The sequence below is a fragment of the Drosophila willistoni genome, chromosome 3R (genome assembly GCF_018902025.1).
Source record: "Drosophila willistoni isolate 14030-0811.24 chromosome 3R, UCI_dwil_1.1, whole genome shotgun sequence".
NCBI classification, from domain to species: Eukaryota; Metazoa; Arthropoda; class Insecta; order Diptera; family Drosophilidae; genus Drosophila; species Drosophila willistoni.
In genome coordinates, this window is record NC_061086.1 from 30,070,760 (window position 1) to 30,095,299 (window position 24,540).

At 38.9% G+C, this 24,540-nt stretch overlaps 4 protein-coding genes across 12 annotated transcripts; 3 read left to right on the forward strand and 1 right to left on the reverse strand.

The window, feature by feature from the left end:
* Positions 1–1,654: 1,654 nt before the first annotated feature.
* Positions 1,655–2,606, forward strand: LOC6649540. Its single transcript, XM_002072001.4, has 3 exons — positions 1,655–1,936; positions 2,002–2,324; positions 2,381–2,606. Exons 1-3 carry the CDS (start codon positions 1,694–1,696, stop codon positions 2,496–2,498), a joined length of 684 nt encoding a protein of 227 aa, XP_002072037.1. The 5' UTR covers positions 1,655–1,693; the 3' UTR covers positions 2,499–2,606.
* Positions 2,534–4,290, reverse strand: LOC6649541 (multiple coagulation factor deficiency protein 2 homolog). 2 transcript variants are annotated; one of them, XM_002072002.4, is made up of 4 exons: positions 4,067–4,290; positions 3,191–3,278; positions 2,984–3,125; positions 2,534–2,917 (listed from the first exon to the last, which is right to left on the reverse strand). In XM_002072002.4, exons 1-4 carry the CDS (start codon positions 4,222–4,224, stop codon positions 2,790–2,792), a joined length of 516 nt encoding a protein of 171 aa, XP_002072038.2. In that variant the 5' UTR covers positions 4,225–4,290; the 3' UTR covers positions 2,534–2,789. The 2 variants fall into 2 exon arrangements, with proteins under 2 accessions (XP_002072038.2, XP_046865171.1); XM_047009215.1 differs by lacking the exon at positions 4,067–4,290 and adding an exon at positions 3,494–3,509.
* A 119-nt stretch (positions 4,291–4,409) lies between these two features.
* Positions 4,410–5,118, forward strand: LOC6649542 (UPF0691 protein C9orf116 homolog). Its single transcript, XM_015177069.3, has 2 exons — positions 4,410–4,675; positions 4,736–5,118. The coding sequence occupies exons 1-2, from the start codon at positions 4,537–4,539 to the stop codon at positions 4,939–4,941; spliced, it is 345 nt and encodes a 114-aa protein (XP_015032555.1). The 5' UTR covers positions 4,410–4,536; the 3' UTR covers positions 4,942–5,118.
* Positions 5,119–5,343: 225 nt separating this feature from the next.
* LOC6649543 (titin) lies at positions 5,344–24,312 on the forward strand. Of its 8 annotated transcripts, XM_023179842.2 has the most exons (10): positions 5,345–5,639; positions 13,871–14,223; positions 14,289–14,414; positions 14,491–14,610; positions 14,677–15,071; positions 15,547–15,747; positions 15,808–21,607; positions 21,680–21,772; positions 21,835–22,293; positions 24,097–24,312. In XM_023179842.2, exons 1-10 carry the CDS (start codon positions 5,438–5,440, stop codon positions 24,232–24,234), a joined length of 7,887 nt encoding a protein of 2,628 aa, XP_023035610.2. In that variant the 5' UTR covers positions 5,345–5,437; the 3' UTR covers positions 24,235–24,312. The 8 variants fall into 8 exon arrangements, with proteins under 8 accessions (XP_046865170.1, XP_023035610.2, XP_023035606.2 ...); XM_047009214.1 differs by having other exon boundaries at positions 5,344–5,639; positions 15,808–21,772; XM_023179838.2 differs by lacking the exon at positions 24,097–24,312 and having other exon boundaries at positions 21,677–21,772; positions 21,835–23,473.
* The last annotated feature ends 228 nt before the right edge of the window (positions 24,313–24,540 follow it).

Genomic DNA, 24,540 nt, shown 5'->3' on the forward strand with positions numbered 1-24,540 from the left:
TTATCCCTATAAAATAAATACACATACATATGCAGGAAGGATATATTTAATACAGATATGTATTTGTATTTTGCATAGTTTACAACAACGAAATGTCAACAAAATTCAGACTAGAAATGTCACAAGAAATGTATATGTTCATTTAGCCACAAAATGTTAAAAAAGTGAAGAGTAAAAATCGTTTCGTTACGCACATATTATAAGCATTATTAATTTTTTAAAACCATAGCCAATTTGTTATAATTCTAGACGAAATAGTTAAATGAATTCAATTTTCAATTTGGGTTGTAAACGAAATTAGTGAACATTTAAAAAAGAAACACACACACACACTCAAAACTACATATATAAATAGATTTTATCTATGAAAAAGTTATCTAAACCTTTTTTTTCTATATAAAATATACATACATATATCATGTCAATGGTGGATCTAGGGATTTATGAGAAATTTTGTGCCCTAAAGTATGCAATAGGTAGTCAAAGAATTCATAAGATTCAAAGTTGTTTATACTCGTATGAAGACCTTAAACTGTTTGGAAATTAGTTGCATACTTTAGGGTGCATAATTTATTCACATGAATGTATCCTTAATTCATCTAACTGTAACCTCCTTTCTATCATCTACATATATAAAGCAAATCTTTGGCTACCTGTACGTTTTGTTCAGAACATTAACATCATCATTTTAAATACATATTCAAAATGTTTTCAAAACTCCAAACTCTTTATAATTATAAATAGATATATATATACAAAACATATATTGAGAAATATATAGAACAAGAAACTCACACACATTAACCAAATACAGGCATTTATCGTAACAAATAGTACTTAATAGGTATATCATGGCACATTATATCATGCATAAGAAACCATTAATTGAGATGTTGAAAACTACAAACAAACAAAACAAAACAAAAAACGGGTTAATAATTTAACCAAATCAAAGAATACTCTAAATTATAATGCATAAACATTACATACATACATATATATACACAGTTTCTTATCTGTTGCAAAAGATCTACCTAACAACTAACAAAGATAACTCGTATTATTGTGAAAGTATATAGCGAAAACCAAAAATAATATATGTGTACTTATATGTTGTCTGTAATTGATTACAAAGAAAACGGAAATACACACACAAATTTATTGCAAATCTATATATATACATACAAAATACATGCATACATACATACATATTATAAACTATTCCAATGGATACAACCAAAAAAACAAAAACAAACAAATACCAGTAACAATAAATGAGTTAATGATTCATACAAAACAAAACAGCAACAACTACCTTAACAATTGCCTCTTTTACCTGGGTCTGACAATGAAATAACATTGACATTAAATCCTCCTTCAAGTGGAAAAACGTCTGGGCAATTTTCAGGCTAATGACATCAGGAAAAACACTCTCACTGCCAGAGAGATGATGACTCTTCTCTCTTTCTCTCACTCATCTTTCTCTCTGGGGAAATGACACTTTTATGGTGCAACGAGGCCTAGCAAAATCATGGCAAATTCGCTTCTTTGCTAATCCCCTCTACCTGGCAGATGGAAAACAAATCCAAGGCGGAACAATTTTGTCAGCCTGCAGATAAAAGACAGTTGTTCAGGCCATGTTGAGACTCAGTCACGAAACGGCAGCATAGGAACTAGACACGCGATCTTCAAAATGCCACAACATTTGGATTATATAATACTCATACTCTGGCTGTCTTTGGCCACATGCCAGTCAGCCAGTCTGGAAGTGAATAACGATATATCGCTTAACTCATCTGCCGCTGCAACAGAAGTGCAGCAATATCATCCGATTTCGTGGCTACGAAATGCCCAGGATATGTTTGGCAGTCCAGCTGGAAATGTGGTATTGCAGGTGGCCAAGGAGCTATTGCATCGTTCGGCGGGCAACAGTCAGGCAAGTAACAATACATTTCTGTACCTACTTCATGGATTAATCATCGTGTGGGGACATTTTTGCAGGTGCTCAGTTTGAATTTGACCAACTTACTGATCATTGTGTTGCTAAAAGTGTTAATATTTACGGCTGGTCTATTGGGAGCAGGACATTGGAGTAGTTATGGCTATGGTTATGGTCGTTCGGCAGGCGAAGCAGGTCGCAGTGAAGAATCCTTTAATCTGGGCATAACCTCGGGTGACAATTATCTAATAATGGGCTTCCTGGCTGCCCAAGGAGCTGGACGTGATGAATGCCTCTACGCAGCAGCCTGTGAGTGTCCCAATGCAGCCTATGAATATGCCAAGGCAGGTCGAGCTCTAATGGGAGCCATTGAAATATTTGATGGGTCAGTACAAAACCATCCATCAAATTTTACTCTTTTAACTTTTTCGTCTTTTCTAGGGTTCCTTTGGAAAAGCCGCGTTATAATGATTTAATCGTTCTCATGGAGAAAGCCGCCTACGATGGCTATCGTGGCATGGCCTGTAATACTAGCCAAGTCTGTGATGGCCTTTTGTGAGATTTGTGGTCATATTTGTCTATATATTTATAACAAATGTTTAATTATATATATATATGTTTATGTAGGTATACAAATAGTATAAATAATAAAGTGTAGCACAAACTTGGAGTCTTGTCTATTTCATCCGGGTGTCTGTTTGTCTCCAGTCTTAAAATGCATACATAAATGTAGGTAGTTAAAATTTATATAGTTATTGGCTATCAAAATATTTATACTAAGTCTAAATCTATTATTGTGTCTACATCATGTGAGTGGTTAACTTTCGTTTGATATATTGGAAAGGTGTATCTAGCGTAGCATATTTCTATCCACATCGATGTGTTCCTTGCCACCGGAAATGGCTTTTACAATTTCAGGATAATGCAACAGTCCATCATTATTCTCATCAGCAATTAAAAGAAACTTATCGATTGCCTCTGTGGGTGAATGAGAGAATAATATATTATATCTCTATATTATCTTTTCTTCTTTATGAAACTTACCTATGAAATGCTCCAACTCTTCACTGGCATTTTGCAAATAATTATCACGTTCGCTGTTCTTGAAATAATCATAATTATGATGCATGGCCGAATGTATCATCTCCAGTCCATCCAGGGCATTATTATTATCATTATCGTGAGCCTAAGAGAAAGTAAAATAATATATGCTCAATACGTTTCCTGCATATTTCAGTTTAAAGTCTTTACCTTGAACATGTAGAATATTTTTTCCTCTTCGCTCATGTCTTCTAAATTCGCCTGGATTCCCATATCCTTGAGATCATCGTCTATGCGACTGAAATAAAATAGGTATTAAAATAAGTGCCAACTTTATCTAACTTTAACTTGAGCTGCATATACATATGCATGTATGTATGTAGCGTTGATTTAGCGATCGTTACTATATTTATCTATTTATTAATATTTGCTAATTGTTTGATGACAATCGAGTTCAATATATTGTTAGAATTTAAACATGCTAATAGAAATAACACTGGACTAATTATGGACCTTGACGTGCGGCTCAGTTGACAGTCTCTTTGCGAATAAACCACGGCCTCTTTAACAAGCTCTCTCTCAACTTATATAATGATCCTATACCCTGCTCTCTCTACTACTACTAGAATGTTCGGCCACTAAGTGTCTGTCTCTTCTCTTCTATCACTTTGGATTGCTCTCTCTCAATGCTATTTCCCACATGTATATATAATAAAGATAAAAGAAACCAACTTTTTACTTACTAACTTAAGGGAAATATATATCAGAAAAGAAAAGTTAAGCTTTGTTTTTATGTTAGAGTTCCGTTTCCTATCTTTCCTTCCTTGTAACTTACATAGCTAAATTTGAGAAGTCTTCAACTGAATGAAATGAAAATATTCTACTTGAAACACACAACCCAAGGGAGCATTTTTGGAACTTCAACAAATAGCGTTGATTTTGTCGTTGCTTCACAGCGAAACAGATTAAACGGACAAAAAGAATTGTATATACATTATTTTCCATATTCAGATAGTCATCTAACATGTCACAGACAATTTTTATAATTAAATGAGGGTGAAACAAAACGCTAAGGGCCAAACTTACTGTTCCTCGTGCGTCAAATGCTGGTCCACTCTGCGTGTTTCGCCTCGAGGATGATGGGGACCGCGTTTAATTGCCAGAGTGCCATCAAATGTTTGGCTAAAACTGGCTATGCAGATGATAAAGTTGAGCACATTCGATAAATTGCACATTTTATACATTTGTGAAAACAAATTGCAGACAATATGCCTGGAGATGTGTGTGTGTGTGTGTGTGTGTGTGTGTGTATGTGGGGCCAACTGACAGCTGTCAGAGGCAACTTCAAGCGCATGCGTCAAAACCTAGAGGGCGTACGACTTTGTTCGAAATGTCACATTCAAATCTTAGCAACCTGTTAATGACATGTCGTCGTTTGTTCAATAACCACATCTCATTACAATCAAAGACTTGGGACTAGCAACAATCTTCACCCCATACACATAAATACAAATTTATTTATTTAAATTTTTCAATTTTTCCTAGCAGTAACAAAGATGTGCGAACATGTGTGCGACGATTTGGAGACCTTCAACCCGGAGAAGGAGTTTCAAAAGTTTATGAAACGCAAACCGGTGGTCCAGACGGCTAAACTCTATGAGAATCTACACAAGCGTGAGGATATTAAATGTCCCTGTAAGTATAAAGAGATCACCTAAGATTTGTAAGATGTTTTGATCTTTTGTTTATGACTAGACAACTTCAAGGGATATGGCGTTGAGACTGATACCAATACCATGTATCGTACTTGTAATTCAGAATATGGTTACTATGCTCCCAATGCCTATACTATACCATCGCGATTCTATCCTCTGCCGCAGAGATTCTCCAATGAAGTGGTTCGCTTTGGCATGTATCGGAACTTTTCGCTCAATACCCACATGGATCGTACATTCTACTAATGGGAAACTTAACTTGAAATGTTTCAAATCATTTATGCAGTTTTTTCGATTGGTTTTCTTATGCATTTAAATTAATCATTCAGATACACAACAAGTACATGCACCCAAAAAAAACAGTTGAAAAGTTTGTTAAAATTAAAAGAAAACAAATGCCGAGATGAAGAATTTGAAAACTTACTTTGTGTTGTCTTTTCTTTGAGACTTACTTCAATTTTATATTTGCTATCACAACAACAAAAAAAAAATAATTAAATATTCAAATTCAAGCACTTTAAAGAAACTCCACTATCGTTTATTTTTTCTTTTTGTCATGGCTTTTTTATATCAAGACCACGAAATGAGGTGAGAATTAGCATAGATGATAAGTTTAAACGGCTTAACCAGAATAGAGAATTACAGTGAAACTAAACGATTGCTCGGTGCATTACTATGCGACATTTATGGCAAGCAACAGCAAGTGGCTCAACGTAGACCAAAACAAGGACAATTGGCCAGAATGGCTAGTGGTATGAGCGGCAGTCCTTCAGATCTGGCAAGACTCAATGTGAGAGAGTTAATCGATGTGTGTGCCATATTGAAAGTGGAAATTCTAATGATGGGTTACTTGTTGGAACGTGTTTTGATAGTGCGCGATCGTTTGCAACGGCATCAGGATGTGCTCTGTGAATTTGTCAATGCTGTTCTTATAGTGGAAAGTAGTAAGTACTCTAATATAAGTGACTATGATTTGCATTTGTTTAAGATCAACATTAGAATGATCAAAGATTTCGTAGTAGAGACCATTTTGATATAGTCCGAACTCAATGGTGCATGGATTTTTCTTACAGTGTAGTTAAATGTCAAATTTTTGGAGCTCGGTGGCAATGCGCAAGTCTCACAGCTGGCAGTTCGATGGCTTTGCTTGTAGTTTCTTTTAGATTGGCCAACTCAGTTAAGTGCGGAACTCTCAGCTGTGTGCGTCGTTTGTGCGGAAAATAGGAAAATAAACGGCCGAAACGCTGGAAAACTCTACGTTCGCGTCACTCGACGTGCATGTATGTGTGATTTTATTGAATGAAGCTTTCCTCTTGTTGTTGTGCATTTGTATTGGTATTTTTTGTTTCTGTTGTGTTGCGGGGCAGGTAAAGCCCACTAGTATATGTATGTGTGGGTGTGGGTATAGATGTGTGTGGGTGTATGTCTGTGTGGGTATCAGGGGGGTTGATGACGACACAACTTTAGAGGTTGGACATGAAAAACAACTCACAGGCATTTGGAGACTGTCTGACGTGCCTCACACACGCGCACACACACACACACAAACACACACGCACATTCGCACACTTGTACACTTGTACACTCACACCCATAGACATCGAGTAGCTTCCTACAATTTTCAGTGTGTAGGCACGCGGTTTGTAATAACAATCGTGTAATATAAAATAGCTTTTGGCCTCCGCAAGCAAAAGTAATCTAAGCGCTTCTTCTTGTTATTGTGTGTGTGTGGATCTTTCGTGCAAAAATAGCATTTGCTTTTATTTATGAACAATTTTTAATTGAATTTCTGTCTCATAATCACGCACAGCCACACACACGAACAGGCCACAAAAGAAAAATCCCCATCGATCGATTGATGCGAAAATGCAATTAAAAATTGCATTCACAATTTTTGTGCAGCACTTAAATGTATGCTACATAAATTGATTAAAACGAGCAGCTCGCTGCTACCGTTTCCGTTTTTGCTGTTGCGCGCCATTTTGTCGGCCCATTTCCCTCGATTGTGTGTATTTGCTTTCGATTTCTATTTATGCCTTTGTTTACCCGTTGGTCAAAATAAATGACCCAGCTATGATAGGCAGCCCACAAAAATTTGGGAACATAGACCTTTCCGTAGAAGGAACTATTTGCTGATGGTAGATTACATAACCCAATATGAAAAGAGCTGTTCATGGCTGTTGAATTTAAGGCTTTAAGTTTTAAGCTCTTTTTATTGCAACATTTTGCATAAAAACACAAAAAAAAAAGTACCAAGATTAAGTAAGAGATTTATATTCCTTGAGCATTCAATATTCATAATTTTGGGCCACAAACGAACAGAAATCGTTTTTGCTCTGGCACTGTCTACTTTAACTTTGTTTTTGCTTGCTTTCCCCAGAGGCATCTCACCTCTTAATTATGCCAAAGCCAGTGCCACGTGGCATGCCAAGGCCTTCCGCTTTGAAGACATTAAGTCTTAATAAGCTTCATCATTTTGGGGAAATTAGAATTCAACAAATTCAAAAAAAATTTGAAATTTCCAGCTTAATATAAATTACTTAGTGGCCAAGTTAGAAAGTGGGTCAAGACAGGCCAAAAAGAATCGATGAACGGCACTAACAATGGCCATGCGATTGCGATAGTTAGTTGTGCGAATAGCCTTCTTCTTACCTAATCCCAAGTAGATGGAGAACTTGGTGTCTTGTTGTCGCTGTCAAGGTTTCCGCTTTACGTTTTGGTTTTTCATAGCTTTTGTTGTTGTGTCCTCTTTGTGGGCTTGTGTGTGTGTGGTTGAGTGTTTATTTTGAATGAGTGAACAAAAAAATGGGGAGCAAAGATATGAAAGAAGACAAAAAAAAATAGTTTTCAATGACACGTTTCGTTTTTTTTTTATGCTGTCAGTGAGTGAGAAAGTCGCTCTCGCAGTACCTATGTATATATATGTATATATAAACGACTTAAATACATGTACATACATATGTATCTGTACTGAATCTGGCATGTTACATAACTTAAGCATGATTCTGAATAATACAAAGCGATATAACTATTATAAATAATGAATACTACTCACAATCAGAACATTTTGCATGCCCTTTTCTATGTGTGTATTTATATATGTAAGTCTTTGTGTAACTAATACAATAGGCCACAACAACTACAACTACAACAACAACAACAATAACTTCAACAACCACAACAACAACAACAACAACGTCAAAAATGTCAAAATCCACAACATCAAGTACAACAACTAAATATAACAACAAGAACAACAACAACTAAACGAAGCGGCGCTTTGAACAAAAGCATAGCCTAACTTTAGGCGCACGCTAACTTAACATGGGTAAATATTGTACAAAGTGTACAAAAAATAAAACAACAAAAACAACAAAACCATATAAAAACTAATGAAAACCACTGTCAACTACAGATCTATCTATATTATATATAAAATATATGTATATAACCATATATGTATGTATCTCCTATGTGTGCTCCAAAATTATTAACTGCCAACTTACATAATTATATTTGTGTACTCTTTCAAAAGTTTCTCTAGAGCGTCAAAACCAAAAGTACAAATTTAAAACTAAACGTTAAACGAATATTTGCTTTAATCGAAATTTTATTTAATTTATAATTCATGTCTCTATTTCTCTTCTGCTCTCGCTCTCGCTCTACTCTTCTCTTTATATTTGTGTTGTGTTGTTTCAACTTTAAATGAAAAATAACAAAAAATAAAACAAAAAACAAAAATTGACAAAAAAAGGTAATCTATGCTAAGTATTTTCACATTTTGTGTTTATTTTTGGACAAAAATATTCTCTCATTCTCTCTCTTTCTCTACTCCGACTGGCATATTAACATAGTCCAATTATTCATGCATAATGCGCACAATTCTAATTTTGGTCGGTTGGCTCCACAGGCCCACGTAAAACCGACCGATTGTATGTAATTAACATTTACATTTTTCAACATTTTAAAACCAACCATCCAAGTTGCCATCTTTTTCCAGTCATTGGCATACATTTTCATGGGTTTCAGAAGGTTTTTATGCGAGTCAGACATCAGACATTTCCATTTCGCACTTTTAAAGCCCATTTAATTGTTGTGTTTTATTTTTCTAGAATATCGCCTGTCATTAACAGATATTCAATAAGAGACCACCACCCTTACACCCTCACTCACACTTAATTGTTGCATGTAGTTGTTGTTGTTGTTTTTTAGCTTTGCAGCTTGTCTTTTCGCCTCTCTCGTCCCTTCTCTGCCGTTTTCATTGTCTGAGTTTCTGCAGCTGTATACGATTATTTTAATTTTCCTTTCTCACTTTACTTGTATGTTTGCTTTACTCTACATTTCCTTTCTCCTGACACCATTACAAGTTTTTTTTTCGCGTTAAAATGTAATTACTGCTTCAAATCAAAATCGAAATTGATGGACATTTTACATATCAAGTAACACATGGAAATATTCCCTCGAGTATTCTTAAACAAAAGAAAACATTGCTTCAGGCAAAAAATTAAGTCCTCTAAATCTAATATAGTTAATATTGGTGTATTAATACTTTAATGTATGTAAATTATACTAGTTTGAATCACAGAAACTTATTAGGGAAACTTGATATGATTGAATACTCAAATCAACACTCTTATAAAAGAATTAATGGTAATCGTAGTCATTTGGATATCTTATCTAATGTATCAAATTAGCATTCTACCTATACAACCAGCCAATTAATTAACCAATAAGAATGTATCTATTGACCCATATAAACAGCTGCTGATTAAGATCAACAAACATTAGAGAACAATAATTTGACAAAATGCTTGGACACAATATGATAGACAAATCAAGAGAAATGAATGAGTAATTGACTCGTTTTCTATTAAGGACAATAAAACTAGATGAATCTTTTAAGCTGAAGGATTTGCGAAAACATTTTGACTGAATCCTCTAGAATAGAAACACTCTTAATTATTTAAAAACCAAATAATAGCCACATAATAACTTTTCAGAGAAATATTTGACTACAAATCTCTTAAGAACTTTTCAATTGTTAAGCTCTTTAATGAAAACACACTATTTCAAAGCTTTTATAGTTCAATTCATTTTCTATTACATTGCCAAGTTAACTATAAAACGATCTTCTAGTTAGGTTCAATCGGTATGCTATGAGCCATGATGTTCAACTTTTAATGAACTTACCAAGCAATTTAACAAATTCTCAAAAATCGGAAAGAGGACAGAACAGATGCTTCCGCCAACCCTTGTCAGTTTTAATTCTTAAATGCTAAGGCCTGATTTTATTTTGGTTATTTTTGCACAACGAATAAATTGAACGCTTATTGAAATTGACAAGGCAAAGCTTTAGGCAAATTGATTGGCTTTGCTTTGGCATTTGATATAAACCAAAGTCATTTTTCACCTGCACACACAAACACACTAAACAGGAAAACGTAATCAAAGTTCTGCCCGGCAATAAAACGTGAGATTGTTTAAATTGCAACAAAATACTAAAACAAAAAGCCAAAAACAAAAAAGAATAAAAAGAGACAGAGTAAAAAAGCCAACGCACTTTGGGGAGCTATTATGAAACGAAAGCCCAGCAACAATGGCAGTCGCTTGAGTCGAGTCAAGCAGCCTGCAGGGCGCTTATCCTTCTCTATATACATGTGGTTACATATATACATTTGTGTGTGTGTGTGTGTGGTGCTCCACTGCATAATCGCCGGGTCGAGGGCTTCATCTGTCTGTGCCGCGTGATAAGGCTAAACTGCAACAAAGACTACAAAAAATGTATATAAGGATTTAAGCCAATATCAATTGAGGTTAAGCATTTTAATGGTTTAATGAACCATTCACAGTAAGCAGTATTTAATTTATTATTTGCTTGGTCAATAGCAGCTCCTTGGTTGGCACGAAAGCATTCATTAGGGGTCTCCCTAATGGCATAAGACGTGCTTGGGTTTTTTTTTAGATTTTTTTTCTAATCATTTTGACCCTCATTGTTGAAAAAATTTAAAATTAGATTTTAAAGATGGCAGTTCTCTCTGTTGAGACTCACATTTTGTTGGTCATTCACTTGTTTTAAATGGATATTGATGATTGTTTATTTTAATAGGCTTTCTCAACAATTTGTCGCTATTCATGGGGCCTAAGAAACCATTTAATTGATAATCAATTTACCCCATAGTAAGTAAGTCTAGGGTAAGATGGAGTCGGTAACCTTAATACAAACCGCAATTTCTTGTAGCTATACTATAAAAATAAAAGCGACTACAGTTTGCGCACGTCTCATTAAACCCAAATGTCGCGCATTGCGTTTTTTACTTGGTCGCACAAGTGTCCTAAGAAAACCACATACACACACTCACACACACACATACACTAGCAGTCACGACATATGTATATAGGTATGTAATGTAACTCGCACGTGATGCTGCTTAAATGTTCCGTTTTGGTCAAGGACCGACCAACTGCTCTTCCAAACTGCCTGCCTAATAATCACAGCCTTGACATGCACAACACACAAACACGCACATATCCTTTTTCTTTTTTTTGCTTTTTATGTCCTTCTGTTGCCACACAGACTCTGTCCCCATGGGCTGTGATGCATTTAAAATAATTTTGACAAAAAAGGAAGATAAATGAACTAACATCCTGTGCTTCGTTTCGGTCTAACCATAAATCTCTTGTGCTAAATGCATTTGAAAAATATTTATTTACGATCCTTTGGAGGCAAGAAGCAATGGTCATAAAAATGCTGTAAGGACTTAATTGGCGCTGAGTTGGAAGAGTCATTATATAATGTTTATATAGCAGTTTTTGCAATTAGTGTTTCATTAGCTTGGACCCCAAGTCTCAAGTGAATTTTCTTCTTCTCTCTACTCTCACTTTGGCTTTGCCTGCTTCTTAGGATGTTTCTTCAATTTACGCTAAGTAAAGTCAAATGTTTGCTTAGACCAAGAACCCAATTTCATTATACAAATGCTTTTCGGCTGGCTCAATGTGTTGGAATAAACAGATTCGTATGTAAATATGTATGAACAAATCCACCAGCTTCTTGCCACAACTCTGCATATGGGATGGGGGGAGGGGGAGGGGGAGGTAGCAGCAAAACAAGTTGCTAGATGATGAAGCTAGCTAAAAGTTAAAATAAACTTTTATCCTTTTTTCTCTTTTTTTTTATTTTGTTTTGTTTCTTTGTTGTTGCCCATTCAGATTATAGTCTTTTCTTTCATGTTATATTTATTCGTTTTGTGCCTTGTTTAATAGGAATTTGCATCTAGCTCAATTTAAATAATCATTTTTATCTAGAATACAATATGCAGCTTGATAAGCACATGGGAAAACATGGCAAATCAAATTATTTGCCATAAAAATGGAAAAGCAATTGCCCGCACGAGAAGCATTAAAATAAATGCAAAGCCAAAGAGCGTAGAATTTTGTTACAGACACCAAAATACATATCTATTAAACCAGTTAAGCAACAACGACTTAACAATACCCTGTACCAAGTACCCACTTAATGATGAGAGGCACTAAATTCTCTTAACTTACCTTTCCTTTTGACTATCTTAGGAACAAATGATCAGAAATGATTCGAAATAAATATTATAAATTATTCTATTCTAGTTATTACTTCTTTTTCGGCTCTTCAGGCACCCTGAATATCCTTATAAAATTTGAAACCAATCTTCGGAAATTGAAATACCGTGCTTTTATCTGTGTATTAATGGATCGCACTCAATCTGTGGTGTATTCTTCGATATCTCAGATATATTTTTGAAGCCTAGATTATTAATTTTAAACTGAAAAGTTATCCTCATTAATAGAAAAGTCATGTTTGGAAACGAGTTCAAAAAAATATTAGCAAAATGTTAACTTCATATGGCTCTAATTCAATTTTTTGAAAAATTCTTGTTTTTCTTAACATTTAAGTCTCTAAAATTATGCTTTTGCCAATTTTGGAACCAATTTTTCTTTACATTTCAAAAAGTGCTTCATTACAATAAAAATAAGATATTCCTTCTTGAAATCAGCAGCATAACAAAAATTTATAGTGACAAATTCTCAAAAACCTCTAATTTTGGATATCTGTACCTAATTAATTTTGTAGTTTTAATCCATTGTAAAATTCTCTATTTTATATAACAAACAAAAGATCGATTTGTTTATACACTTAGCATATGTAGATTCTGACAAATTGAATATACTCTTTCCCATTATAGAGTGCGGGAAAAAAGTGCTACAAGTAAAGCCAATCAGAATCTGAATTTATGACGCTATCATAAACTCTTGAGTTCAGTTCTACTTTTATTAACATGACCTTTGAGCATAAGTGTGCGTGTGTGTGTGTGTGTGTGTGTGTGTGTTTGCAGTTGCTAGTTGAAGATTTGTGCGCACCAAGTGGCATGTGGCAAGTGGCTGGCTAGTGACAAGGATGACAAAGTTAAGACCGGGCAGGATATTGTTTTCATAAGAACTACATATGTATGTATGTATGTACGGACATATGAATGTGTGTGTGGGTGTGTGTGTATATTATATAGCATGTTGCAGATGTTGCTAAAATGTCAGCATGCCACATATCGTACATCTTTGCTACAGACAGACGACACCCCACGCTTTCTTGACTCTTGTTACTTGGCAACCAAAATAAATGTCATGGTCAATTTCATAAGCAAAGATAGAAGAAACAAGCAAAGAAAAAAAGCTACCAAGAATTGAAGATTTTTTTGTGGCCAGTTGGGGGGATGCTGTCCGTGTATGCCATTTGATTTCATTATCCTTGTAGCAGCAGCAGCAGCAACAAACTAGAGCACAAATTGCATTTTTCATTGAATTCATTTCGTTGCCATTCCATTTTGATTACGACTTGAAAAACTTAATTAATCAATTAAGTGTCTAATCTAAATATATATATATATATATATAACTATATTCTTTTTGTATTCTTTCTTCTTCTCTTTTACGTAAATTCTTTAACTCTTGATACCAATATACATATACATATTGAACTTTTCAACTCAATTTTATCTGTATAAATGTAAAGTTTGCATACTGCACGGATATTGTAAGTCTCAGTGATGGGTCTAAGCCGCAGGATGAAGATGTTAAATTTGAACTCTTAATCATTGTTGATCGACAACAACATTGATAATAATCGAATTTCACTTAACATTTTCAGACGATGCACAGCCTAAAATGCGTTTTAGCCTTTCACCACCGCCGCAGAAAGCTATTACCGCCAGCGTAACCTCAACCAAGAGTAGCACAAACATTGACATTAGCTCCAGCTCCAGCACCATCACCACCGCGGCTACAACCAGCACCACCAAAACAACAACAACCACTTTCTCCACCACCACCACCAACAACAAAAATAATATGCTGGGTCATGAGGGGAACAGCTCAAATTCAGCTGCCTCTATTTCTGCATCAGCTGACGAAGATGCCGCCTCGGATTATAATCAATGGCTGCATGCCATGAAACTGGTGGCTCGTCTACCAGGAGGCACACCACCCGAGTTTCGTCGCAAGGTAAATGACGGCCACTTTCTCCATCCACTTGAGACTGAAATATAAACGTATTAAAATCCCTTCAGCTCTGGCTCTCGTTGGCTGACAAATATCTCAAGTCCAAGAATGTTGATTGGACGCAGCAGCGTGAGAAATGCTTTTGCGAGGAATGGCGTGAAGATGACGAAGAGCTGGGCATACAAATTGTCAAGGTGAGTCTGACAGTTTCTAAGATCCAAGTTGAACCTCTTCACAGAGTGTGGAGACACCCTGGCATTGTTTTTTCAGGATTTGCATCGCACTGGTTCTAATTTGTGCACTGGTCCCGCGGGCTCCATTAACCAGGCCAAGCTGAAGCGCATTCTACTCGGCTATGCCCGCTATAATCCCGAGGTGGGCTATTGTCAGGTGAGTATATAGAGGGCCACTCATGTCCTTTTGTTTCTCCAACTCTGGCCTTGCTTGCCTTTGCAGGGCTTCAATATGCTGGGTGCTTTGATTCTACAAGTCATGGACAAGGAAGAGGAGGAGTCCATGAAGGTCATGATCTATCTGGTGGAGGGTGTACTGCCAACGGGTTATTTCTATGGTTCAATGGGCGGTCTTCAGGCGGATATGGGAGTCTTTCGCGAGCTTATGCAAACGAAACTGCCGCGTCTGGCCAAGCATTTGCAGCGTTTGCAGGGAGGACCCGTTGAGAATGCCTACGAACCGCCATTGACCAATGTCTTCACCATGCAATGGTTCCTCACCATGTTCTGCACCTGCCTACCCATGTCCTGTGTCCTGCGCGTCTGGGATCTCGTTCTCATCGAAGGCAGTGATGTTCTATTGCGCACTGCCCTCGTCCTGTGGAGTCTATTGGAAGAGTGAGTACATTTTGTCTGAAGCTCTGTGGGTGGTATCGTTTCTTTTTTTTGGCGGGTGGGGTCTCTGCTGACAATTGTTTGCTGCTTGTGTGCTCTGCAGCTCAAAACGAAAATGGGAAAAATTTGTGTCAAGGCTTCTCCAAGCCGGCACAAGGTTGTTGGCTGAAATGTTTTTTGGCAAAAAGTTTTTTACACGCTGTGTGAGAAATGCAATTTACTAGTTTTGGTTTATTTTAACCATCTTCAGAATGTTTCTGCTGACATTTCGCAATTTTTATGGCACAACAGATGCAATAAGTTTTCCAGATAAAAACATTTTTGTTAGTTTGTAAAAAATGTTCAAATTGGATAATGAACTTACATTCAAAAGAAGCCCAGGCGACCTTTATAATTGGTTGTGTAATATCAATATTGTGGCATAAAATTCTGGTATCCTTCGATTTCATATAACATCGTCTTGATATTTATTTTTTAGACGTGTCCTTAATGCTCGCACAGCTGATGAGTTCTATGGCAAAATGGGATCTTTCTCGAGTGAATTGCTCAATGGTCATCTTATCGATTCAAATGGTCTAATCGAAAAGGTTGTTAAACTCGGACCCATTGCCGATTTGCGTCATTTGAGGGATAAACATCTATATAACATAGCCCCATTGAGGCATAAACAAGGCATACAGTGAGTACAAAAAATAAAATGAAAAAATTATATAACATACTTTTCTCTCCTTACTAACAGACTCTATTACGATGACGATGATACACATTCGGATGAGGAGCGCATGGCAGTGGCTACCGTGTGGGGTTTAAATTGGGGTCGCCGCGGTTCGGTGGGACCCGGAGCCCCAGCGGGTAGGCAGCCATCTGAACAAAAGGATCGTCTGGCCTTGGATATATCGTTGCTGAAGAAGCAATACGATCGTCTTCGAGAACGTCAGAAGCAGGCCCATGTCATCCTAACTACTGCATGCTCAACAGCAACTCGTCAAACGCCTTCAGCGCAAAGCTCGGTGCCGGTTAATCAGTTACTACAGGGTCGACACGCCATTGTGACCAACAGGGGCAAACGGGTGAGTGCTCCCTTGGGAGCCATACCTCCAGCCCGAAAGCCTTCACTGCCAGCTGTATTGCACGGAAACGGAAAGCCTATGATGGGGGAGAAGCAGTTGCGACGAGGAGAAACCCTACTCTGGCGGGACACGGACACTAGTCGACGGCGAAGAGACAGCCTCACGTGGAAGGAGATCAAAGCAGATCGTGCGGCCATGCTACGCGAAGGAGTTGATTCAAGCTCTCTAAAGACCCAGAAACTTCGCACGCGGTTGGGCAAAAGTGACAGTTCGTCTTACAGTGAGGATAGCGATGGCGATCAGGATGAGAAAGCAGACAACGGTGGTGCTGGTGGTGGCTCTAGTACGGACACCAGTCTCTGTGATGACGATGATCCCAAGTCAAGCGAAAAAAGCCCCAAGCGTAAGGCGAAGGTGGCACGTAAGCTCAAAGAGAAGAGTCAGCATTTGGGGTCTCGGGAGTCCAGCGCAGAGCGTCAACGACCGAAATCCTGGGCACCAGGCACGCATGAGATACCCTTTATGTTGATGGGCATGGACAGCGGTGATGAAAAGGAAGCCAAAAAGGAGGAGCAAGACCTGGAGGAAGACAGTGCCACTGAAAGTGGTCGTTTTAGCTATCCTAAGGAACTAGATTGGACTCAGGCGGCAGATAAAGTAGCAAGTTGTGAACTAGAACCATTGGATATTGACAAGATACTGCCTAACACTGCTATTTATCTAAGCACAATCAGTCTAAGTCCGCCCAAGACGGAAGATGTGGGAGATCAGGATGTGATAGAGGAACAACCCATTGTGAAGCAGTTTGACGTTAGTGATTCTGGGGTAACAAATCAATATTTTGAGCGTGTCAACAGCGTTGAGCGTCCCAATAGGTTGGAGCTCTCATACTCTCTAAACGAGGAGGAGGACTCTACAATGTTAAAAGACGATCGTCAAAGTTCGGATTTTGAATTGAAAATTGAACCCGAACCTTCCACTTTAAATAAGGTCCCACAAATTCGGGATGATAACATACCCGGTGAAAACAAAGATGACTACAAGGAGCTTTTGAGCATGACGATAGAAGAGCATAAGCCACCAGCAGCTACAATCACCAGCCAACTGAATGCGAGTCGAAAGCGTCGGGATCCCAGGCGTAAAACGCTAACCAGATCCTCCACAATCGAGATTGAGGAACGTTTTCAGGCCCTCGAACGAACACTGAGCCAAGATCAACCGATTCATAAGTACATACCGAGCACTGCAGCTCTCGAAGAACGCTATAATAGTCTAGAAAAACAGTTGAGTGCCGAGAAACAGCGGAAGGAGGAGGATCTGGATCGTATACCTTCTACAGCTGATCTAGAATCACGATTTGATGCCTTAACGAAACAAATGAGTTCCAGCGAATCGAGCAATTCCAAGGCCCCACTCGATCTTAATAAAGATCAGCAGCAGCCTGGCGAGAAATCCAAAGAAACAGAAAGAAAATCAAACAAAAACCAAAGCAAAGAAGGGGAGAAACAAACCCAATCGGAACCTAAAGAAACTGCATCGGAAAAGGAAAGTCCTGGCCAAAAAGAAGAAACCAAAGAAATTGAAGAAGAACAACAGCCACGTCTCAAGAAACTGCCCTCTACAGCCGAACTTGAGGATCGATTTAATGCTTTAGAACGAAAAATGAGCGTACAAAAATCTAGTTCGGCAAAGACAAAGAAAGAGCCACCCGATGAAGAAAAACCTGCCCAAAAAACTGAAGCTCAAACAAAGGAAACTAAATCTAAACAAGAATCAAGCCCACAAAAGACTCCAGAAAACATAGAGACAAGTGAAAAGAGCACGAAAATCAGTAAGGATTCAAATGAGGTTAAGGATAAAGCCGATGAGGTAAAACGAAAAGTTCCACCTTCAACCGAGGAGTTGGAAAAGCGTTTCAATGCTTTGGAGAAACAACTTAGTACAACTAATTTGGAAGCTGAGCAACCTACTACTTCTAAGGCAAAGGAAATCAAATCAGAATTACCCAAGCAAACTGAAAATGTAAAAGCGAACAAGCAAGAAATTCAATCACAAAAATCCATCAAGTCTTTCGATGAAAAAGTTAAAGTTATTAATACAAAATTAACAGCCGATGAGCAGAAAATCCAAGACCACGACAAATTGGCCGAAGAAAAACGTAAAAGTCTTGATGAGAAAAGTGAAAGAGCCAGTGGTCAGTTAAAAGAAATGTTGCCTGAGAATGAAACCATTAAATCAAAGACATCTCAACCTGAAGTCGTCCGGGCTGATGTTCAACCCAAAGAACTGGGTAAGCGAAGAGCTTCCGAACCACCATCAACAGAAGATTTGGAGAAACGCTATGAGACACTTAAGCGTCGCATGAGTAGTAAAAATCATTTTGGTAATCTAACAGAATCAGCAGATGAGTCCATGTCAAGGCGAGATCAAGAAGTAATATCCGAGACTTTAGAGACTGGAGAGCCGGAGAGAAAACAATCACCGCCGACAACAGAATATCTGGAAAGTAGGTATGAGAAGCTACATGGGGAAAACAAGAAAACAACGCCCAAGAAAGTGGATGTGGCGATTGAGGCGCATATATCACCACCACCAGCTCCGCCACCACCTCCAAAGCCGAATATCCTAGCTGATCCGGCTATGCATAAGCAACGAGCTCTCATTGAAGAGCTACAGGCGAAAATTCAAGAGCAAGGACAGTCCACGCCTGGTGAAGAGAATCTCAAGCCCAGCGAGATAAATCCACAGCGCAAACAGAGGCAAGAGCAACAACGTCTGCTACAACGGCCCACGACAATGGGAGATGAGACCTCGGAAGCACCTGCAAAGACCGCTTACTACAGATCGGGAAATTACGAACCCTGGCAGCAGCAGCACCAGCAGAAGCAGCGAATGGTTCGTCGTTTCTCTGATTTGCCATCAAGAGCCGATCTAGAAAATCGCTTACAATTCCTGGAGAAGCAATTGTACAAGAAATTCTACAAGCAGCGCTGTGCAAGTGATTCCGAAGTTGCATCGCGGACGATCGATGACGAAAAGCCCAGCACATCGGCAGCCCGTGTGGCGGAAGTTCAGCTGGAGCAACGTGTCCTGGCCCTAGAGAAGCAATTAAGTGAGAATAGTCTAAAGCTGCTAGAGGCCATGCGTGTCAACGTGCCCAACGTCGATGGCGGCTCTCCGCGAAGACTAAGCACGGATACGATAGATGCCACTGGCAAGGAACTGGTGCGGTATACACAGAACTTTGGTGAGCTGGACGAGTTGGGTGGAGATGGCTCAAATAAGCCCATTAACATTAGTATCAATATCAAAATGATGCTCAACAAGGAACAGCAACAACAACGACAACAACAACAGCAGCAGCAGCAGCAGGAGGAAAAGGCAGACACTAGGACCAGCACAGAGGATTTAAGGATGCGCTTGGAGCAATTGGAACAGCAATTGATGGAAGAAAGAGCCAAGAACAATGGTTTTGTGGATGTCGAAAGTGCTAATGATGGCGGAGCAGGAGAGGAGGCAAAGCAATTGGATAAATCCGAAACTTCAGTACCGGAAGAACTAGAGGAAAATAAAAAGCAAGAGAAGGACAGTCACAATCAAACGGTAAAAAGTGATGAAGCTGAAATGACAGAAGATCCAATTGTGGCCACCACCGTGGAAACCATTGAGCCGGAGACAGTGAAAGAAACAAAGACCTTAGAAAACGAGGAGATAGCTCAAGCAACCCAAGAGAAAGCTGCAAAAGCTGAGGAGATCGAAGAGACAACCAAAGATAAAATAAATGAATCATCTGAAGTCATTCCTAAAGTGGAGGAAACTAAACCGCCAACAGAAACAGAAACCCACTGCGAAGAGAAAACTGTAGACTCTGACAAGATTATTGTCAATGCCAGCTCTATTGAACCTCCGGTGGATCCCAATAATAAGACCGTGGTCCTGCTTATGGATAACGAACCTAGAGCTTCGAGAGTGCGCCGTTTGACCCGCGCCAATACCGAAGAACTGGAAGGTCTATTCCAGGCTTTAGAAAAACAACTGCAGGATCGCAATCTAATCAAATCTGAAGATGGGCGGTTAATACGAGCAAGTACGGAACAGAAACAAACTGCAGAACAAGTAGAACAAGCTCAGGCTATAAGCGATCTAACTAAGGAAATCGAAGACTTTACCAGCGGTAAACCAGACGCAAAAAGTGAAGGCGAAACAAAGGAAGATAAGCCAGCAGATGGCGGCGAAGAACCCCCCGACGATTATGATTGGGGTCCCAATCCGGTTAAGCATCATTTGAAACGCAAAACCGTATATTTGCCTTCAACCAAAGAGCTAGAGGCTCGTTTTCGGTCACTGGAACGTCAAATTAAACTACTCGAAGATGTGGAGAAAATCGATGTGGAGCAGCGCTTAAATGAAATTGAACGAAAGATTAAACTGCAGTATTCCTTGTCACATGAGAAAGATTTAAATAAATATCTAGAGCTCTGCGAAGGCAAGGGCTTAGATGAGGAAGAGGAGCCTATTGTAGATGCATCTCCTCCTTTAACCAAGGATACCCAGCGGTCCCGTAGTCCAGCACGTAAAGAAGCTTCAAAGTCGCCATATACTTCACCATCGCGTAAGGCAGTTGCAAAATCTCCTCATACTTCTCCTGCACGTAAGCCAGCTACAAAATCTCCTTATACCTCGCCTTCCCGTGCTAGTGACAAAAAGCGGAGCCCTTATACCTCGCCAGTACGTCGACAGGCGCATCCCGGTGATTTACCCATCTCCGATGACTTGGAGTACAAGTATCGTGTGCTTGATCTGGTACGTTCCAAATCCAAGGAGAACTTGTCGAAGCGTAAAACTGATCCCAATAAAAAGCCGCCCATTCATCCTCTTGAAATGCTACTTGATCCGAGTCCCGATGACAGCGAGATACCCACAACAGGGGAACTGGAGCACCGCATACGTCTGCTGGATGAAAAGCTAAAGTCGCCCTGCCGCCATAAATCTCGCTCACGTTCACCCACCATCGATGACATGAAACGAAAGAAGCTCTTGGAGGAAAAGCGACCCAAATCGCCGGTTCATACATTGGAACGTTTGGTCAGTTCACCTAACAGACCAGAGCCACCCACTGAGGAGGAACTAGAACAGCGAATGCGTGCCTTGGAAGACGAAAAGCGTTTCGACTTCAAGACCCAAAAGGATTACAAGGCATTCAATCAAAAGCTTAAAGATGTCATCTCACCTTCCCTATCTTTCGAAGAGTTCAAGGCGGCCAAATCGCGTGAACAGAGTCCACGGCGTCAAGGAGCCACAACACCCAAATCAGCAATGCGACGCGACGATACAGATGATTACCGAGGACGCGAGGAGACACCCCATTATCGGCCCACTAGTCCTAAGGTGATACGCTTTCGAGATGAGGATGAGGATTATTACAAGGAGAGCCAGCGTCCGAAGTCTCGACAGTCCAGCGAACGAATGGTGGGCACCACAAATCTCGTTTTGCAATGTATTGAGGAGAATACTAAAATTCTTCAACGTATTCTTAAGAAGACTCTTGCAGATCGCAGCTACAGCAGCAGCATTGCAGCAGCAACGGCCAGCAGCTCCGAGGGTCTCGATGCCCTGGGTAGTCGCCTAATGAGAGTAAGTAAAGAGAACTCTATGAAATTCTATGAAATGTGCTAATATCCAATCCGCATTCACAGGAAACCTCGCCAATTACCCGCACTGGGACTCATACTGGTGTGCCGTTACGGACTGGAGAGAATATCAATGATCGTCTAAGTTCTATCAAGGATACCATCAAATCCATTGACACTCTATGCGAGGAGAAACCGTATCAGAAGGAGAAATGCCAACGTTATATTGATTCCCTCTTCTCAGATTCATTGCATTTCGGTTGTAAGAAGAATTCCATGGAGGAGCTAACGCACAGTCGCAGCGAGAGTCGAGGACGTACAGCACAACGATCGAGTGACTATACGCCGGCCATTCGAGTCACCTCAGAGCATCGATCTCTGGGCTCGGCCGACTCGAAGCGCACAAGTCCATTGCGGGCATCCAGTCCGTTGCATCATCATCGCTCGCATAGGGATATCAGTAGGGAGTTATCGCCGCGCAGGCGTCGTGATGCCGAGGATATGGAGGAGCGCGAAAGTAGTAGGGTAAGACGTGATAATATGTTGCCAAATTATTTTCTCGATAATCGTAGCGATTTAAGTAGCGGCAGTAGTTTAACTAAGTTTCATAAAGTAGATAGACAACTAGAAGAAACGTGCGCCAAGTACGAAGCTGACGATCGACGCTCGGCCAGCAGAACACCATTGAGTTCGCCATATGAGTCCAGAACAACAGCCACACGCTACAACAACAACAACAACACAGGCACAGGGACAACAACAACAACAACCGCCGATACATTTCAAAGGCCCGTATCGCCCTATCGCCAGCCCTATGACCCATATAGACGTAATGTGAATGCCCCATCCCCGGTTCCGGTTTATCAGCCAGCAAAGCTGGAAATTCGTCATACGACAGTCACATCAACCTTCTATGATCGTTTTCTCACCGAAAAACAAATTGAGAAGCAAACACTCTCACGTCCACCCAGTCGTTCGCCTGTAGTCTCACCATCGGCCAGCATAGCCAAAAGCGATACTGATCTGCCGGGCACAGTGAGCAGTGCCTCTGCTTCCGCTTCCGCCTCACAATTCGCTTCCTCCTACTCCTCCGCCGCCTACAAGCCCACAGTAACCACCGCAATCATGTCCAGCAGTTATGCTGGTACTGCCACCTCACATTTTACTTCTTCGTTGCCCACAAGCAATTATTCATATCTCATGAGCACTTCCACCAACGCCACCACCACCACCACCTCTTCCTCCTCCACTACTGGTGGTTCGTCTGGGGGATATGTGCCATATAATTTCAGCAGCTCGTTTAGCAATCGTCATAGTGATCCAATTGCCAATTCTTCTGGCATCTCGAGCGGTAGCACTGGTGTCTATAATCCCATGATGTCGTTCACTTTGCGTGAACCAACAAGTGCCTCGGGCAGTCTCTTGGGTCAATATGCCTACAAAAGTAGTTTCGTCTCCAACTACAGTTCGTCATCCAATCAAATGCCCAAGTCACCATCCACCAGTGATCAGGACAAGCTATAGACGACGAGAATACAACAATAATTCCATATACTCTTTAGCACTTGGTTAAATTGAAGGTTGTCATTAAACACCAAAAAAAAACACATCAACACAGCGCTCAACTAGAGAAATTTTACTCCAGCTAAAAGCAATATACAGATATATATATACACACACCACATACATACATATATACTTATATCCTGATATTTACTCTTCAAAATTTTAAACAAATCTATTGCACCCAAGCATTTTGGCTTCTTGCAAGTTTACCTCATCTACATACATTCAAGGCACCAACTCTGATCATTTAGCAAAGATTTTTATACAAACTATATATATATATATATACACACTATGGAAACTATACTCATTGTGCAACACTCTGACGATTTAAAGAACTTTCTTAACGTTACTTAATATATATAAAGAAAAGGGACGATTTTCTCTGTGGATTTGTTGCCTCTCTGTAATTTAATTTAAAATTAAATAAACAGAACAATCAATGAGAAAGATCCGATTATTAAGAAGTCGAGCCTAGATTTTTAAAGTTTAACTAAATTAGCATTGAACCAATGCGCCTTACTCAATTATATTTCAATTTCTTAAAAATATATACATATATATATTTACTATTAAACACACACACAAACAAACACGATTATGGGGGCCGAGTTAGTCGAAAATGTTAAAATTTAAATGACTGACAAAACGAGAGCCGTACAATTAATTAGTTTAATTTAAAAATTGTTAATTATACTATATGTACTTATACCAAACTATACCTAAACAAATACTTATATACATATATATACCAAATTGCAGTTGTTGAATTTCAATTATGCCATTACATCAAGTTCGAAACATAAGAAAATTATTAATTCACATTCCAATGGCTATATAAATTATTACATCAAGCAAAGGAACAGAAAATTAATCAAAACGATTAGAAAAATATTATGACAATGCAATTGTTAATTAGGCAAAAATCAAATCAAGGCTTCAGTTAAATGAACAATTATTAATTTGTTGTGTACCTTTGTTATGTATTATTTTGATTTTATTTTTGTATTTCTTGTTATTATATTATATTATTGTATAAAAAAAGAAAAACCATAATTCTTTTATTTTGTTTCAAAGAAGAAGTAAATTATAAATGATACAAAATATTTTTATTACAAATTGTTGAAAATGTTTTTGAGTTATAACAAAGAAGAGACAAAACCCAAAAAATAAAAAAAAGAAAACGAAATAAAAGTGAAATGCATT

Bases quoted from the DNA above. Each gene is read 5' to 3' on its own strand.
- LOC6649540 (XM_002072001.4), top strand. From the start codon at position 1,694: ATGCCACAACATTTGGATTATATAATACTCATACTCTGGCTGTCTTTG. The intron at 1,937-2,001 runs GCAAGTAACAAT...ACATTTTTGCAG, and splicing joins GTTCGGCGGGCAACAGTCAG to GTGCTCAGTTTGAATTTGAC. The intron at 2,325-2,380 runs GTCAGTACAAAA...CGTCTTTTCTAG, and splicing joins GCCATTGAAATATTTGATGG to GGTTCCTTTGGAAAAGCCGC.
- LOC6649541 (XM_002072002.4), bottom strand. From the start codon at position 4,224: ATGTATAAAATGTGCAATTTATCGAATGTGCTCAACTTTATCATCTGC. The intron at 3,279-4,066 runs GTAAGTTTGGCC...ATTTTATTTCAG, and splicing joins CATTTGACGCACGAGGAACA to TCGCATAGACGATGATCTCA. The intron at 3,126-3,190 runs GTAAAGACTTTA...ACTTTCTCTTAG, and splicing joins AAATATTCTACATGTTCAAG to GCTCACGATAATGATAATAA.
- LOC6649542 (XM_015177069.3), top strand. From the start codon at position 4,537: ATGTGCGAACATGTGTGCGACGATTTGGAGACCTTCAACCCGGAGAAG. The intron at 4,676-4,735 runs GTAAGTATAAAG...GTTTATGACTAG, and splicing joins TGAGGATATTAAATGTCCCT to ACAACTTCAAGGGATATGGC.
- LOC6649543 (XM_047009209.1), top strand. From the start codon at position 5,438: ATGGCTAGTGGTATGAGCGGCAGTCCTTCAGATCTGGCAAGACTCAAT. The intron at 14,224-14,288 runs GTAAATGACGGC...AAATCCCTTCAG, and splicing joins CACCCGAGTTTCGTCGCAAG to CTCTGGCTCTCGTTGGCTGA. The intron at 14,611-14,676 runs GTGAGTATATAG...TTGCCTTTGCAG, and splicing joins CCGAGGTGGGCTATTGTCAG to GGCTTCAATATGCTGGGTGC.